At 49.1% G+C, this 14,737-nt stretch overlaps 1 protein-coding gene across 2 annotated transcripts in view; it reads right to left on the reverse strand.

The window, feature by feature from the left end:
* Ccdc60 (coiled-coil domain containing 60) overlaps window positions 1-14,737 on the reverse strand; it is a 163,782-nt gene that overhangs the window by 44,563 nt on the left and 104,482 nt on the right. For both annotated transcript variants that reach the window (XM_038346607.1, XM_038346608.1), the window contains exons 3-4: window positions 6,764-6,934; window positions 383-490 (exon numbers count right to left, since the gene is read on the reverse strand). In XM_038346607.1, coding sequence (XP_038202535.1) covers window positions 383-490; window positions 6,764-6,934 — 279 coding nt within the window. The remainder of the gene's footprint in view (window positions 1-382; window positions 491-6,763; window positions 6,935-14,737) is intronic.

A 14,737-nucleotide genomic window follows, 5' to 3' on the forward strand; every position in this document is an offset into this window, starting at 1 on the left:
TTGTCCTCTGAGCCTCGGCTGAGATGTATTTTTGTGTAAGTTCTGCAGCGAGAGCTCAAGACAGATTGATTTTTTTTTTTAATCAAGCTTTGCAAACTATTTGACATTTGAGGGTCTGCCTGGTGAGGGACGACTCGGGCCACATCTGATTTGCCGCGGGGGTCTAATCCACCCGATTTATGGTGGTGTCTGTTCTCTCTCTCTTTTTTTTTTTTTTTAATGAGCCAGGTTTGCTGGCTCCAGGTTCCTGGTCCCTTTCAAGAGGACAAAGGAGCAGCTAGATGGCCCCGGACACGTGAACCCGTGAACCCGTGGACCCGTGGACCTGTGGACCCGTGGACCCATGGACCTGTGGACCCGTGAACCCGTGGGGTCTGCTTACACGTGTGACTCAGGCAGCGAGGGAGCGATGATACAGTTGTGGATGGGCGTGAACGGGCGGATGATGATGCCGGCCTCCAGCTTCTTCAGCTTCTCTTTCTCGTAGGCCCTGAGGGAAGAGCAGAGGGAGGAGCCCAGTGAGCCAGAGGGAGCAGCTTTAGACCTTGTCTATGCCACAGCTTGCCTGACATTCATTACTGGTCACCTACAGTGTGCCTGGCAATCACGCCAGCTTTCTGGGTGACAATTCTAGAGGCAGTCCACGAACAGAGCACGTTTGCCCCACCAGAGGAGCCAAGAAAATAAACAAGGAGGTGAATCCTTTGTTCCAGAGATACCATGCCAGGTGCTGGAAAAAACGCTTCCTCAAGAATAAGACATGAAATACTTTTGTTTTGGTTCCCACTGCTGTAACAAAGTACGCAAGCAAGGTAGACTACCAGAGAAAGGATTTGCCTTGCTTGCCTCAGAGCTTCAGTCTGTCGTGGCAGGGAGGGATGGTGCATCACCTTCCCCTGCAGAGGCCCAGGAACGAGGAGGGAGAGGGAGAGGAAACTGTGGTGACTTGCTCTCTCAGTCTCCCCCTTTTATTCCATCTGGGCCCCCAGCCTGTGGGATGGTGTGGCCCACACCCAGGGCAGATCTCTCGGGGAAACCCCCTCCCAGACACACCCAGAGGTGGGCACTGCAAATCTCCTAGGCATTTCTCAACTCAGTCAAGCTGCTAGCTGCTAAACATGGCGGACTGGCATGCTTTGGCTGTGTTCTAGGAAGGGTGTTTTGAAATCATGTTTTGGTGCTTTTTTTTTTTTTCCCCTTTGGCCTACACAGAACTGGTTATCTCAGTTATAGAAAATGGTTTTCTTTCAAATATTCCTGCATCACAGACATTTTTTTCTTATAACTGAATTCAGCCTGCAGGTGTGCTTTAATCAGACTTACACGTGTGTGTGTGTGTATGTGTGTACACATGCAACTTAACCAACCATCCACATTTTAAATTTGAGAAACTTCATGTAAAACTTGTAAAGCTTTAGTTCTTGAAACCTTACAAGCAGCCTTCACTCCGGGCCCTGTCACCGCCGAGCGTCAGCGGCAACGGAAGACTGGGGTGGGGGGTCACTGCTTGTTGGGCTAGGGTCATGCACCAGGCTTGAGCATTCACTGTTTTCCCACGCAGCTGTTCCCTTGAAGGGTTAATTGTTCGGGGTTCTCATCTAAGTGCTTCCCTTACAGGATGGCTGATGGACTCCGGCTTCCCTGCTAGCGATGGCTAGTGACTGTCTTCTCTATGCAGGGGCAGGCAGCAGATGCAGCATCAAAAGAGCCCGACGCACCCCTTGCCTCCTGAGGTTTAGAGTCTTGTGGGGGTAGGGGAGTGGGAGTGACCGAGCACACAATGGGACTCCAGGGTGTGTAGGGAGAGTACCACTTTGGCTGTAGTGCCCTGAGGGAGTCATGACAGTTACAGAGAACACCACCCAGGTTCGTTGATAAACCTCCAATTGAGAGGTGGGCTCCCATGCTTTTCCCCTGTCCTTAGATCGTGGCTCTGTGGTGGGTCGACTCAATAGAAGTTGCAAGAGTGACGTCATGTCCTCCCTGCATCCCGTTGTTAGCCTGCTCTGTGAGGAGGCACACAGGGAGAGGCAGCAGGCCTGTGGGAGGGAGCCATCTCCTTGTGCCTAGCTCACCCTAGCTGGCGCCCAGTGAAGCAGCGACAGCCCTTTGCTTGCAGACTTGTGAAAGTAGTATTTGTTGCCCTGAGTTGGTAAGTTCTGGAGTTGACACTTTCATAGCTGCAGCAATGGGAACAGAAATAAATACTGGACTGAGATCTGAAGGTTGAACGGAATTAACTAGGTAAATAGAAGGGAGGATGGATTTGGGCTGGGAGGCAGCGGCAGGAGGCACATGGCCAGAGGGGCAGGAGGAGGCTGTGTGCCACCAGGCAGAAGCAGCCATCCACGAACAAAATTGCCGGGGGGGGGGGGGCAGTAAGCTCTGCCCATACTTTTGCCTTTGTCCACTGAGGAATGGACACCCTCGAGAGGGTGCTGTGGAGTGCAGTTTCCCTTCTGAAAAGATCACCTCAGCTTCGTGTGAGGTCACGCTGGCACACATGTGAGAACTGAGCACCTTCCTCTAGGGAATCTGAGGACAATCTTGGGGTCACAGAGATAATTAAAAGATAGCCCCAGAACCTAGGTACCCTAGTTTCCTTTCCATTGACTTCTTGTTTGACCCCAGAGCTGGAAAACAAACAAACTAGGAAAAGAAACCTCACTGGCAAATACATCGCTGTGTTCTGTTTTGCCGGCCTAACTATGTCTCCCGGAGTAAACAGAAATTAAGCCAGCCCTCATAGTTCTGAATCTCTGGTTCGATGCCTTCTCTTGGCTCCAATGATAGACAAATTCCACTCCCCCACCACCTTTTCCAACTGAATCTACAGCTGAAAACCCAGGTCACTGAGCGCAGCGGAGCTGAGCTTGCAGGAAGTGCCTCATTCTCCCTTCTCCTGGCTTACTTTGTCAGGTTTGAAACTTTTGAGGGGAATTGCTTAGATCCCAGGGTGTGTGTGTGGGGGGGGGGTGGGGCAAAAATAATCCCTTTTGCTTTCTAAAAGCAAAAGATCAAACAACTTGGTTAGAAAACATTGAAGAAGGAACACTTGCATTCTTGAGACCTCTGTATTGGAATCATATTTGTAGAAGGGGAGGGGGTGTCTTAGATGTAGGCTACCTTCATGGAAAATAAGATTTTTATGCAATAATATAAGGTTAACAGAAGCCCAGAGAGATCAAATCACTTTGGTGTATTATAGTCACTGACAGGCGCTGAGCCTGCTTCACATGCCGTGATCTGGATTGAGCTGTGCATCCTTTCATGTAATCCTCATAGTAATGTCTTTCAAAATATCACCATTAGTTGTACAGTAAGAATGTGTTAGGTTGTTGTGGTTTGAATGGAAAATGTCCCCCTCCATCCCCCAGGCTCACAGGTGAGAACATTTGGCCTCCAGCAGGTGGCGCTGTAGGGGAAGGTTGTTGAAGGAGGCGGAGCCCTGCTGGAGGAAGTGGAGCATTGTAGGCGGGCCTAGACCGGTCACAGACCCATTCCATTTCCTGTTCACTCCCTGCTTCCTGAGGGTAGGTGTTCTGTCAGCAGACAGTCTCCTGCACCTGCCACCATGTTTCCCCACCACGATGGCCCAAATCCCTTTGGAACTTTAAACAAACAAAGAGCCCCCCAAAACCAAAACTCTTTCTCCTGTAAGCTGCTCTTGGCAGGGTGTTTTATCACAGCCATAGAAGAGAATATAATCAAGACAGATTCTTTTTCCTGTTCTCAGTTTTACTTTGAACCTGGCCTGAGACCTGATAAATAACGGTTGATGTTTTACTTAAATCTTATGGTCTTACCTCACGCCACAAGGGTGCCCTCAGCTCTCCTCCCTTGGCTACTCTTAGCCTACTTCTGGAAGGCGGCTGTGCTCAACACTGTTCTACCAACGTCACCCACCTGGCCTGTTTCCTGGGTGTTCCCGTCATGCTCTCCTCTGCACCGAGTGTGTTGTGTTCACTCAGCTCTCCAGCACGAGTTCACCCCTGGGTGGCTACTCTTTAGGACGTTTAGATGAGAGACTGTGAATCATGAGTATTGCCCTCTGTCTCAGAGTGAACGCATGTTTCATAATTGATGAATGAATGACAGCTAGCTTATTTTGAACAACCCATTGGATGAAAGAAATAAAAATGCTGGACAAAATAGAGAAAGAAAGAAAGAAAGAAAGAAAGAAAGAAAGAAAGAGAAAGAAAGAAAGAAAGAAAGAAAGAAAGAAAGAAAGAAAGAAAGAAAGAAAGAAAGAAAGAAAGAAAAGGGGAAAACTTAGCCTGTGACATGGCAGGAAAAACACTTGAGCCCTAACAGAATGGAAACCATGGAAACCGGAGCCTCTGCCCAGCAGGGGCGATGCCTTCATCCCAGTGACTAGGAGGATTATTTTCCCATAGCTTCGGAGGGCAAGGAGGACAGGAAGGACAGACAGTTCAGGGTCTGCACCCAGAAGACACAGAGGAGGCTGAGATGCCGTGGGACTTCCACAGAGAGAGGAAGGATGAAACCGTGACCCCCTCATGGGATCTGGTGATCTAGGTTCTCCTTTAACACCTGGAAGGTTGGGCTTTTAGGAAACACCTGACCCACAGGGCCACAAAATTCCCTCCTCTGGAGAAGAATTATTAATCTTTTTTTTAAATTATGAAGATAAGCTGAGGATATAGCTCAGTGGTACAGCGTTTGCCTCAAACATGTAAACTCCAGGTTTATTCTCAGCACTGTGAGAAAGAAATGCTATGTCATCACGTGAGAGAAGCACCTGCCTGCACTGGTCCTGTGGTGACCGAGGTCCTTCCACTCACCCAGGCCTGCCTCTGGCTCCACTTTGTGCCACACAGGAGACTTTCTCTAACCCTGACCAAGGTCCGGATGTGGAACCAGAACTACTGATGTGTTGTTCCAAACCAAGAGCTCTGGGGCCCCCCTGACCTACATGTGACGATGTCGTCGCTGTGGTTTTCGCCTTATGAACACTGTTCTCCTGAGCCTCAGTGCTGAGAGCTCTTTGGGGCAAGACCCTGCCCACAGTCCCCAGCTAGTGCAGACTCTGATTTGGCCTTATATTTGTGGTGGTCTGTAGCTTTCTCACTTGGACCGTGACAGCCCCATTCTGTTGTATTTATTACATTTGATTTGTTATTGAATCACCTCTTCTGTGTAGATCCCAACATTTCACCACCCAAAAGGAGACCCTCCAACCTCCCCTGCCCTGCTGGGTCCCAACCCCTGGCTTCCACTCACCTGGTCCTACCTATAATGAATGCCAGACACACTGTGCTAAGTGAAGTAAGCCATAACTTTCTTTCCAATGTATAACACATGCGTATCGGTCTTTTAAGTTAACACCATGGATGGCGGAATTTGGGTAATGGTGCAGGGGAAATCTGCTCAACCGTGGCCTTTTTGGAACCAGTGAGGGGAACTTAGAAATGCTATCAACATGTCACTCTCCCCAACCCATGACAGAATCCACTGTAACTAGCCTGGATGTAGCCTGGACACTGGTGGTTTGGAAATCTCTCCAGGTGATTCTTGTTATTATTATTTTTGGCTGGGGTCTTCTGATCTCCTGCTTCAGCTTCCTTGGTAGCTGCAAATTACCAGCAGCTACCAGGTGATTCTAATGGGCTGCTCGGGTGAGCGTTGCTAACTGGTTACGGCTGCAGCCGGTTTCTATTGCGTGCCTCCCCTGTTTGCTTTAGCATTCCCTTTCCATCCCCAGAGTGTGCTCTGTCTTCACAGGATAAGTTTCCTGGGGCATTGTCTGTGATGACTGCCGAAGCCCATAGGCTTTGGTACCACCGGGTTTGTGACTAGGGATGCTTCTGACCAGTGACGTCAGGGAAAATCTAACAGGTACTTTCCAGACCATGTTTCTATATCTCTCAAATGGCTAATGAATTCCCATTTTGTAGGAATGCTGCACAGTAGACACTTGCCATGAGTTCTGTGTTGGTGCTATGGTTCCTCTTATTGTCTTATCTATGTGAGCACTTCTTCACAGTGGAGTGGTCTAAGGATGGTCCTCCCCCAGCTGGGAGAAAGGCTTCCTGAAAGGGAAGTGGCTTTGCTCAGAAAACAGGCCCGCTTCTGTGTACTGGCTTTGTGTAAGACCAAGGGTTGTAGCTGGGGGTGTAGGGCAGAGATGCTGACTTGGGGTAAAGTGATAAAGGCAGGCGAGCATTATGAGTGCCCGGAGAGCAGACGGCACAGCACGCAGTCGGCTGAAGGCTAGCGGTACCAGGAGGAGCAGTACTGAAAATGGGTGTTGAGCTGGGTGGTGGTGGCACAAGCGTTTGATTCCAGCACTCAGGAGGCAGAGGCAGGCGGATCTCTGTGAGTTCGAGGCCAGCCTGGTCTACAAGAGCTAGTTCCAGGAAAGGTTCCAAAACTACACAGAGAAACCCTGTCTCAAAAAACAAACAAAAACAAACAACAATAACACAAAACAAAGAAGGAAAAAAGAAAATGGGTAGTACTGAGCTTTGGTTGGAAGGGGATGTGGGGTGGGATCAGGGAAGGGGATGGAAAAGATGGGGGAGGTGTGTTTAGGAAGAAGCAAGAGTCTTCTGTCACCCTTAGTATCATCAGATAGAAGGGTGGAAAGTGTATTAGAAGATTCTCCACTTAATGTCAGAGAGTGAGGATGGCCAGGCGGGTTGGACAAGGCCGAAGAAGGAACTGAGTACCAGCCTAGGAAAGGGGAGCCACCCTGACTGAGCCATAGCTGCTCAGGGCTCCTGAGGCTGCGGCCACTTACGTCAGCAGAGTGTCCCTGCACTGGATATCTGAGAACTTCTTGGCTGGCTGGAATTTATTTAATTCTTCTTCCTTCAGCTTCTGGAGTTGCTGCTGCCTCTTCTTCATGGCGTTTTCCTCTCGCAGTATGCTAAAATATCCACGGCCTATCTTCACACGCTGGATCAGGAAGCTGGAGAAAGAAGCAGAGGCGGGAGGTGGAGGAGGGAGGCAGCGTCAGACAGACAGGCAGGTGGCTATAAAATGAGGGAGAACAACAGGTGGATGGATAAACAGATGGACAGATAGATGGAGAGGCATACAGAGAGGAGGGGGATATAAAAGACGAGCTCCTAAATATATTAGGACAACATCCTTCAGTCTTAGGATCAACTGTCTCTGAGGACACCCTCATGTCCACAGAACAGGACCCTTGTATAATGGATTGAGTGTGACATGTTCCTCATGGGCTCTTGCTTTTAGTACTCGGCTCTTCAGCTGGTGGTGCTACTTTGGGAGACGGTGGGGCTTTTGAGATGCGGGGGAGTAGCTGGTGGAAGTGGAGTAGCTGGTGGAAGTGGAGTAGCTGGCGGAAGTGGATTGTGGAGGACCTTTGAAGGTTCTGGTTCAGGTTCCTCTCACTGTGCTTCTCAGTCGCCTGAGATGTGAGTGGCCTCTCGCACCTGCTCCTGCCACCAGCGACTGAGCCGCACGGTGTCCGGCCATCCTTGCCATGATGGAGTGACACTGTGAGCATGCTCCCGGGCGTGGCAGAGACAGGCAGTGCCTTGAAGCTCACTGACCAGCCAGCCAAGCTGGATGGATACACACAGCTGCAGTGAGAGACCCTGCCTCAAAAACCAAAGATGAAGAATGATCAAAGAAGATACCCAGTGTTGACCTCAGGCCTCCCCATGAATGGAATGCACATGCACACACACCAGCATGCAAATGTGCAGAATGTGCACACACCCACACTACCCAACACACACACACACACACACCAACATGCAAATGTGTGCACACCCACAGTACCAATGACACACACACATACCAGCATGCAAATGTGCAGAATGTGCACACACCCACAGTACCCAGCATACACACACACAAACACACCAGCATGTAAATGTGCACACACCCACAGTACCCATCACACACACACCAGCATGCAAATGTGCACACACCCACAGTACCAACCACACACACACACACACACACACACACCAGCATGTAAATGTGCACACACCCACAGTACCAATCACACACACCAGCATGCAAATGTGTACACACCCACAGTACCCATCACACACACACACACACACCAGCATGTAAATATGCAGAATGTGCACACACCCACAGTACCTATCACACACACACACACACACACACACACACTAGCATGCAAATGTGCACACACCCACAGTACCAATCACACACACAAACCAGCATGCGAGTGTGTGCACACGCAAGTACCAGTGACACACATACATACACACACATACACACATTCAGCAAGCAACAGGATTAGAGACTTTCATGCATGGGCAGAGCAGCAGGTGCCAGGCCCTCAGAGGGACTTGTCGGTGATCATCAATGGCAGAGCAGGGAGCACTCAGGGTCTGGGGTCTGGCCAAGGCTTCCTTCTTTTCAATTTGTAGACATACATCTGTGAGCTGCTTAGACATCTAAGTTGTTACGTGTAGATGCCTGCTGTACCACGTGACCTGTGTTGGCCCATATAGTCTCTTGATTATCCCTGATGCACATGGCCACCCCTCTCCCCCGTCTCTGACCCATCTTTACTAGAGGTAGGATTTGACAGCCACTAGCCACATAGGAAGGGGTGCATGGGTGTCTGCATTTTAACCGCCTGTCTGCCTGCGGTACTGTCGGGCAACACAGTGAGCTACTGCCATGTTTCCTATATTTACCTTTTGGGTCTGAAATTTAATTTGTTCTTCAAATCTTCATAAGCAACCTATGTGTGGTCACTTGGGGATACGGTGTGAACAAGACACTAGGGCCTTTTGTACTCATGGCCTCTTACGAGAAAGACACAGAAAGTCAACAATAGCCCAGAGTGACAGGGAGAGAAGATCCCTGACTTGCAGGGAGGGGTGCCTGGGAAACCTCTCTCAGGAGAAAGTGATATTTGACCCCCCTCTTCTACCTGGTGTCTCACTGTGTAGACCACACTGGCCCTGAACTCTTGCCTCAGCCTCTGAGTTCTGGGATCACAAGGATACACTGCCATTCCCTGGAATTGTTTAATTTCAGATGTTACTTTTGCTTTTTAATTTCAGATGTGTTACTTTTTGTTGTGACAAAGCACTGGGCAAAAGCATTTTTTTAAATTGTTTGGTTCTCTGAAACAGAGTTTCTCTGTGTGGCCCTGGCTGCCCTGGAACTCGCTCTGGAGACAGAGTATCTCAGGTGGCAGCCAGGTGATAACTGTCATTGTGTCTGTGTCTCTGGCTGGCCTTGACTGAAAACCTATTTCAGACATCAGTGTTGGGGATGGGCTGCACCAAGCATCAAGTATTGGCGTATGGAAGGTTCAGATAGGTGGGAAGGATTGCACACAAACAAACACGCTCCCTACAATTACCAAAAGGCTGTTGGGGGGTTTACTTAGAGAAATTGGGAAGAGGGCCTTCCTGGAGGAGGTGACAGGTATGGCTAGCAGGAGCTCACCAGGAGGAAGTGGGATCGGAGCTGATGATGAACTGGCCAGCTTACACCAGAGCCCAGTCCACCGGTGGCTTGCTGTTGGGGAGCTGAAGCCCAGACCTTGAATGGCAGAGGCCAGGAGCCTTGCTTTCTGAAGTGAGCCTGGATTTGGGGGCCTCAGGGACTGTGCCTTCTAAAGATGTTTCGGGAATCTGTGAACATCTCGCTGAGTGTTTGTGGGTGACTTTCTAAGCTACTGAGTTCCACGGGTAGGCTGGAGCTGGAAAACTTGAGGAAATTACTGAGTTTTCAGCCCTTCTCCAGCCAACGCAGCCCGAATCCCAGATGCTCTGCCTTCTGGAAGGGCCCAAGAGACAGGTGAACAGGGTTGGCGCGGGGAGAGTCTAGACCTGATGCCAGACATCCCAGTCTATTCCGGGAACTTCAGATGGTGGGATCACTGAATGAGGTGTTCCCCAGATGCCGCGGAGGACCATTTAAAAATGCTTAATTTTATTTTGCAGATTCTCATTTAATTCCCTGTATGTTTCCTCCATCCTCCTCCTCATTATTGCTGATTGCTGATTACTAGGCTGTAAGCAGGATGAGAGCTATTTGCGGGGAAGAACGGCTTTTGGCTTTAAATCCATTGGGACGGGGGGGGGGGGGGGGGGAGGGAGGGAGGGGCTTTTGCTCACTGCCTCACAGGGTGGAGAGCTCCCTTAGCTGACATCAAAGGGAAGTGAGGCGCAGGGGGTGATTGTCAGCACCAGGGAAGGAGGCAGAGGCGGCTTACACAATGTAAAGTGTCCTCCGCCAGACACAACTTCCTCACTGTTGCATGGGGTGGTGTTTGCATTTTCAAGGGTCATATGTTCTCTCTAGGGAGTTCAGGAGTCCATTGGAAGCCAATGGGAGGATGGCTTGCTGTGCTTACGGAGGAGTCTGCATGGCTTGTGAGGATGGGGCACAGAAACACAAGTGAGCCAGCCATGAGAAGACAGAGGAAGGGATAGGTTCAAGTGCGATCTTTGCTTTGTTACTTTTTGGGGTGGTGTGTGTGTTGTGTGCATATGTGTGTGCAGTGTGTGTGTGCGTGTGTGTGTGTGTGTGTGTGTGTGTGTGTGCAGAGGCCAAGGGAGGATGCCGTGTGTCTTGCTCTCTATCTTATTTCCTTGGCATAGATTCTCTCACTGATCCTGGAGCTAGGCTGGTGACCAGGAAACCCCAGTAGTCCCCCTGCCTCCACCACGATGGTGGTGTTGGTGTCACAGGCAGGAGACTACCCTGACTTCTTATGTGGGTTCCAGGATTTTAACTTGGGCCCTCATGCTTATGCAGCGAGCTACTGAACCTGCTGAGCTATCTCTCCATCCTTTGGATGGGTTTCAAAATAGCATTTGTTTTTATTTTTAATTGACATAATGATTGCTCATGTTTTTGGGGTGCAGTGTGGTATCTCTGCACAAGTATGAATGGGTAATGACCATCCAAGGTAAGTGGCATGACCATCACCCCAGATGCTGCTTAGTTTTTGTGTTGGGAACATTCCAGCTCTCCTCTATTAGCTGTTTGCAAACACTCGGTTAGTGGTTGTCAATCAGCTACAGCCTTCAGTGCTGTGGACCCCCTGAAGTCCCACGGCCCCCCTGTGCCATTATCCATCCTTTTCCCATCTTCCCTCTCTCATTTCCAGCCTTAAGTAATCACCTAATTCTTGCTCCCTAATTCTAAGCCACTGACATTTTTAGCTTCTGCTTATTTTAGGGCACCCCGCATTTGCTGTTCTGCACCTGATCCACTTCACCCAACACAGTCCCTCTACTTTCCCTGGGGTAATTATAAATAGTAAGTGCAGCACTTAGTTTAATTGTCAACTTGACATTGTGGAATGACCTGGGAGCTGGCCCTCTGGGCATGCCTGTGGGGAATGATCTTGATTATGGTAACTGAGATGAGACAAGCCATCCAGATGACGGGTGAGATCATTTCATCCTGATGACAGGACCGTGTCCTGTGCTGTATAAAAGTGGAGAAATCTGGCTTAGTTCTAGCAGGCCCAGTGTACACAGTTAGCTGCCTTCTTCCTGGCTGAGGATGTGGTGTGGCCAACTGAAGTCCTGTCACTGTGACTTCCCTGCCATGGTGGACTATAACCCGAAGCCGTGAGCTGAGATCAATCCCCTTTTCCCTTGTGTTGCTTTGGTCAGAGTATTTCATCACAGCCACAGGGAAAGACTATAAGAGACACATGTGTACATATTAATTTGAAAGCATCTCACAGTGGAATCCTGGCTGGTCCCTCCATCTTGGGATCCTGCTGTATCCAATTCTCAAGTGCTAGGATTACAGGCTTGGTCACCTCAGATGGCTAACCATCTGAAGTTCCCAGAATAGCTGCAACTGCTTCGGTTCCAAATAGGACAGGCATTCATTAGTTCATGTCCCAAGGGGCTGTTGAGGGGACTCAGTGAGCCCTTGAATGTAGTGAGTTTATTTTAACACCTATGATGTAGGACCCAGTCATGGGGAGGGATGCTTTTTTTTTAAAAAAAGATTTATTTATTTGTTTTATGCATGAGTGCTCTATCGGCATGCCTGACTTTATGCCAAATGGAGCATCAGATCCCACTAGAGATGGTTGGGAGCCAACATGTGGTTGCTGGGAATTGAACTCAGGACCTCTGGAAGAACAGGTGAGCCATCTCTCCAGCCCCAGGGAGGGATGCTTATTATGGTCAACCTGCTTAATGGTCTATAGAGGCCAGTGTGATTGACAGATGAGAAAACAGAGGGGAAGGGTCATAGCAGGTGAAAAGTACAAGAGAAGACATTAGAAAACCCAGGCCTTTAAAGTAACCAGATCCCAAGCAGACAGGGCTGAGAGCAGGGTTGGAGCCACATCTGCCCCAGCTCCCCACTCACTGTCAAGACAACATGACTTTGGATACAGTGTCCAAGACTCAGGTCCTTACCCAGTGACTCTGAGACCCCTGCTACTTAGTCTGAAGTTATGCTCCCAGAACTCTCTCATGTGGCACAGGTCACACATGAACCAAGCTTGCTTCCTCGGGGTGCAGGACTGCTCCTTCCTCTGGGGGCCTTGAAGAATAAACACTTGCTTGGTCTCTTGAGTCTGAAGTTCTCCTCTTCAGACCTCTTCTGTAGTCAGTGCTTTAAAGACCCTAAAAGTATGATCTGATTTCTCTGCTTCTCTGTCCCTCCCTCTTCCCTTCCCCCCTCTCCAGTGCCAAATCTATAGAGAAAACAGTAGGGTTGTTTGCTAAAGTCCATCTCCACCTCCAGGCTGCAGGCTCACATATTCAGTCTGAAGCACTGGGTCTTTGTATCTCCTGCTGCTTGGTAAGCCCAGCTTACCCCTGGGTCTGTGCTGTAGAATATTATTTTAACACATGATGTGTTTGCTTATGCTGCATTTGTTTAACTCTGTGAAGCTGTGATTCTTTGCCTGTCTACAACATCTGATGGTCTAACAAGGAGCTGAGAGGCCAACAGTGGGGCAGGAGAAAGGACAGGCGGGGCCGGCAGGCAGGCAGAGAGGATAAATAGGAGGAGAAATCTGGGAGAGGGAGGGGCAAGAGAAGAGGAGGAGAGGAGGATGTCAGGGGCCAACCACCCAGCCAGCCAGGGAGTAAGGGTGGAAGTTAAGACACACAGAAGCAAGCTAATAAGCCCAGAGGCTAAAGATAGTCAGGATAATTCAAGAAACGCTGGCCAAGAACAAGTCAAGCGAAGGCCAGGCATTCTTAAGTAACAATAAGACTCCATGTGTGTGATTTATTTGGGAGCTGGGTGGTGGACCCCAAAAAGAGCCAAAAAAAGTCCAAAGAACAAAGAGTAAAACAACCAACACCAGGCGTGCAGTCAGCCTTCCTCTCTCGGGGTCATGTTCTGCCAGTCTAAGACCAGGCCATAGCTCAGCAAATGTTCTCCTTTTCCATCCTGTGTATTCAGGGTGGGGTCTCCTTCCCAGTGGGGGCTCCTGGGTTGATCAGACATGAACACGATGCTGTGCAGGTGTGTGGAGGGAGTCTTCTCCCCTGGGCCCATGAGAAGAGTGAGAGCTACAATTATCTCACTAGACTCAGAGTGAGAGAAAGGCGGGGAGCATGTGCGCAGGAGCCCATGAACCCCAGCCGAGATCACCCGACCCCAGAAACCTACATCTTACAAAAAATATGTATTGAAGAGACTGAATTTTGGGAAGGCAGCTTATTACACAGCCCCAGGGTGAAATAGATCATTAAAACATCTGTTGTGAAAATGAAATATTGTTTTATTGAAAAAAAAAGATGACGTGGGAAGTCTTTCTGTGTATGTATTGCTCTTATTGGTTAATGAATGAAGGTACTTTGGCCTATGGCAGGTCAGAATATGGCCAGGTTGGAAGAGATATCTAGAGAGAGTAGGCAGAGTCAGGGAGATCCCATTTGGCTGCTGAAGGAGGAGGACACGTTGGAACCTTACCAGTAGGCCACAGCCTTGTGGCATTACACAGATTAAAAGAAATGGGTTAATTTAAGATGTAAGAGTTAGTTAATAAGAAGCCTGAGCTAATAGACCAAACAGTGTTGTAATTAATATAGTTTCTGTGTGGTTATTTGGGTCTGGGCTGCTGGGAACAAAAGAGCAGTCTCTGTTTACAAAGAGGAAAACATCTCAATTAGATTAAATATGATTATATGTTGACTCCATGTTCGGGGTGTTAAAATGTGGGGAAAGTATGCTTTTTTTGACATGATAAGACATGTTAGGAAGAAAGCAGCTGACCTGGGCCATAGTTAAAGGGGGCCTGTAGTGAAGGGTGGGGCTATCAGGTAAAATGTCTGCTCTTCTCTGTACAATAAAAGTCCCTCCATTCAGTGGTGTTGTGTTTATCAAACAGCTGGGTTGGACATAGCAAGGCTATTGATTTCTGTTGGTTGCTTTGCTTTTAGGGCACAGAGTCTCAGGTTTCCCAGGCTGGCCTTGAACTTGCTGTGTAGCTGAGGATGGCCTGGAACCTCTGACCCTTCTTCCTCCACCTCTTGAATGCTGGCTAGAGCACTCACCACCATGTCCTGTTTCATGCTGTGCTGGTCATACCAACTAAGGTCACACGATGTCATACCAACTGAGCTGCATCCCAGCCCATGGCTGCTAGATTTAACCAGCTTCACCTACTGGGAATGCTGCTGTTTGCTCTCCTGGTCCACAGAGTGTTCTGGTAGCATCAGCAGCTCCTGGGAACTAGTTAGGTTGGAAGGCCTCCTCATAATTGTTTGACTCACTACAGTTTCCCTTGGGCTGATGTTTTGAATGC

The sequence above is a fragment of the Arvicola amphibius genome, chromosome 10 (genome assembly GCF_903992535.2).
Source record: "Arvicola amphibius chromosome 10, mArvAmp1.2, whole genome shotgun sequence".
In the NCBI taxonomy this organism is placed as follows: domain Eukaryota; kingdom Metazoa; phylum Chordata; class Mammalia; order Rodentia; family Cricetidae; genus Arvicola; species Arvicola amphibius.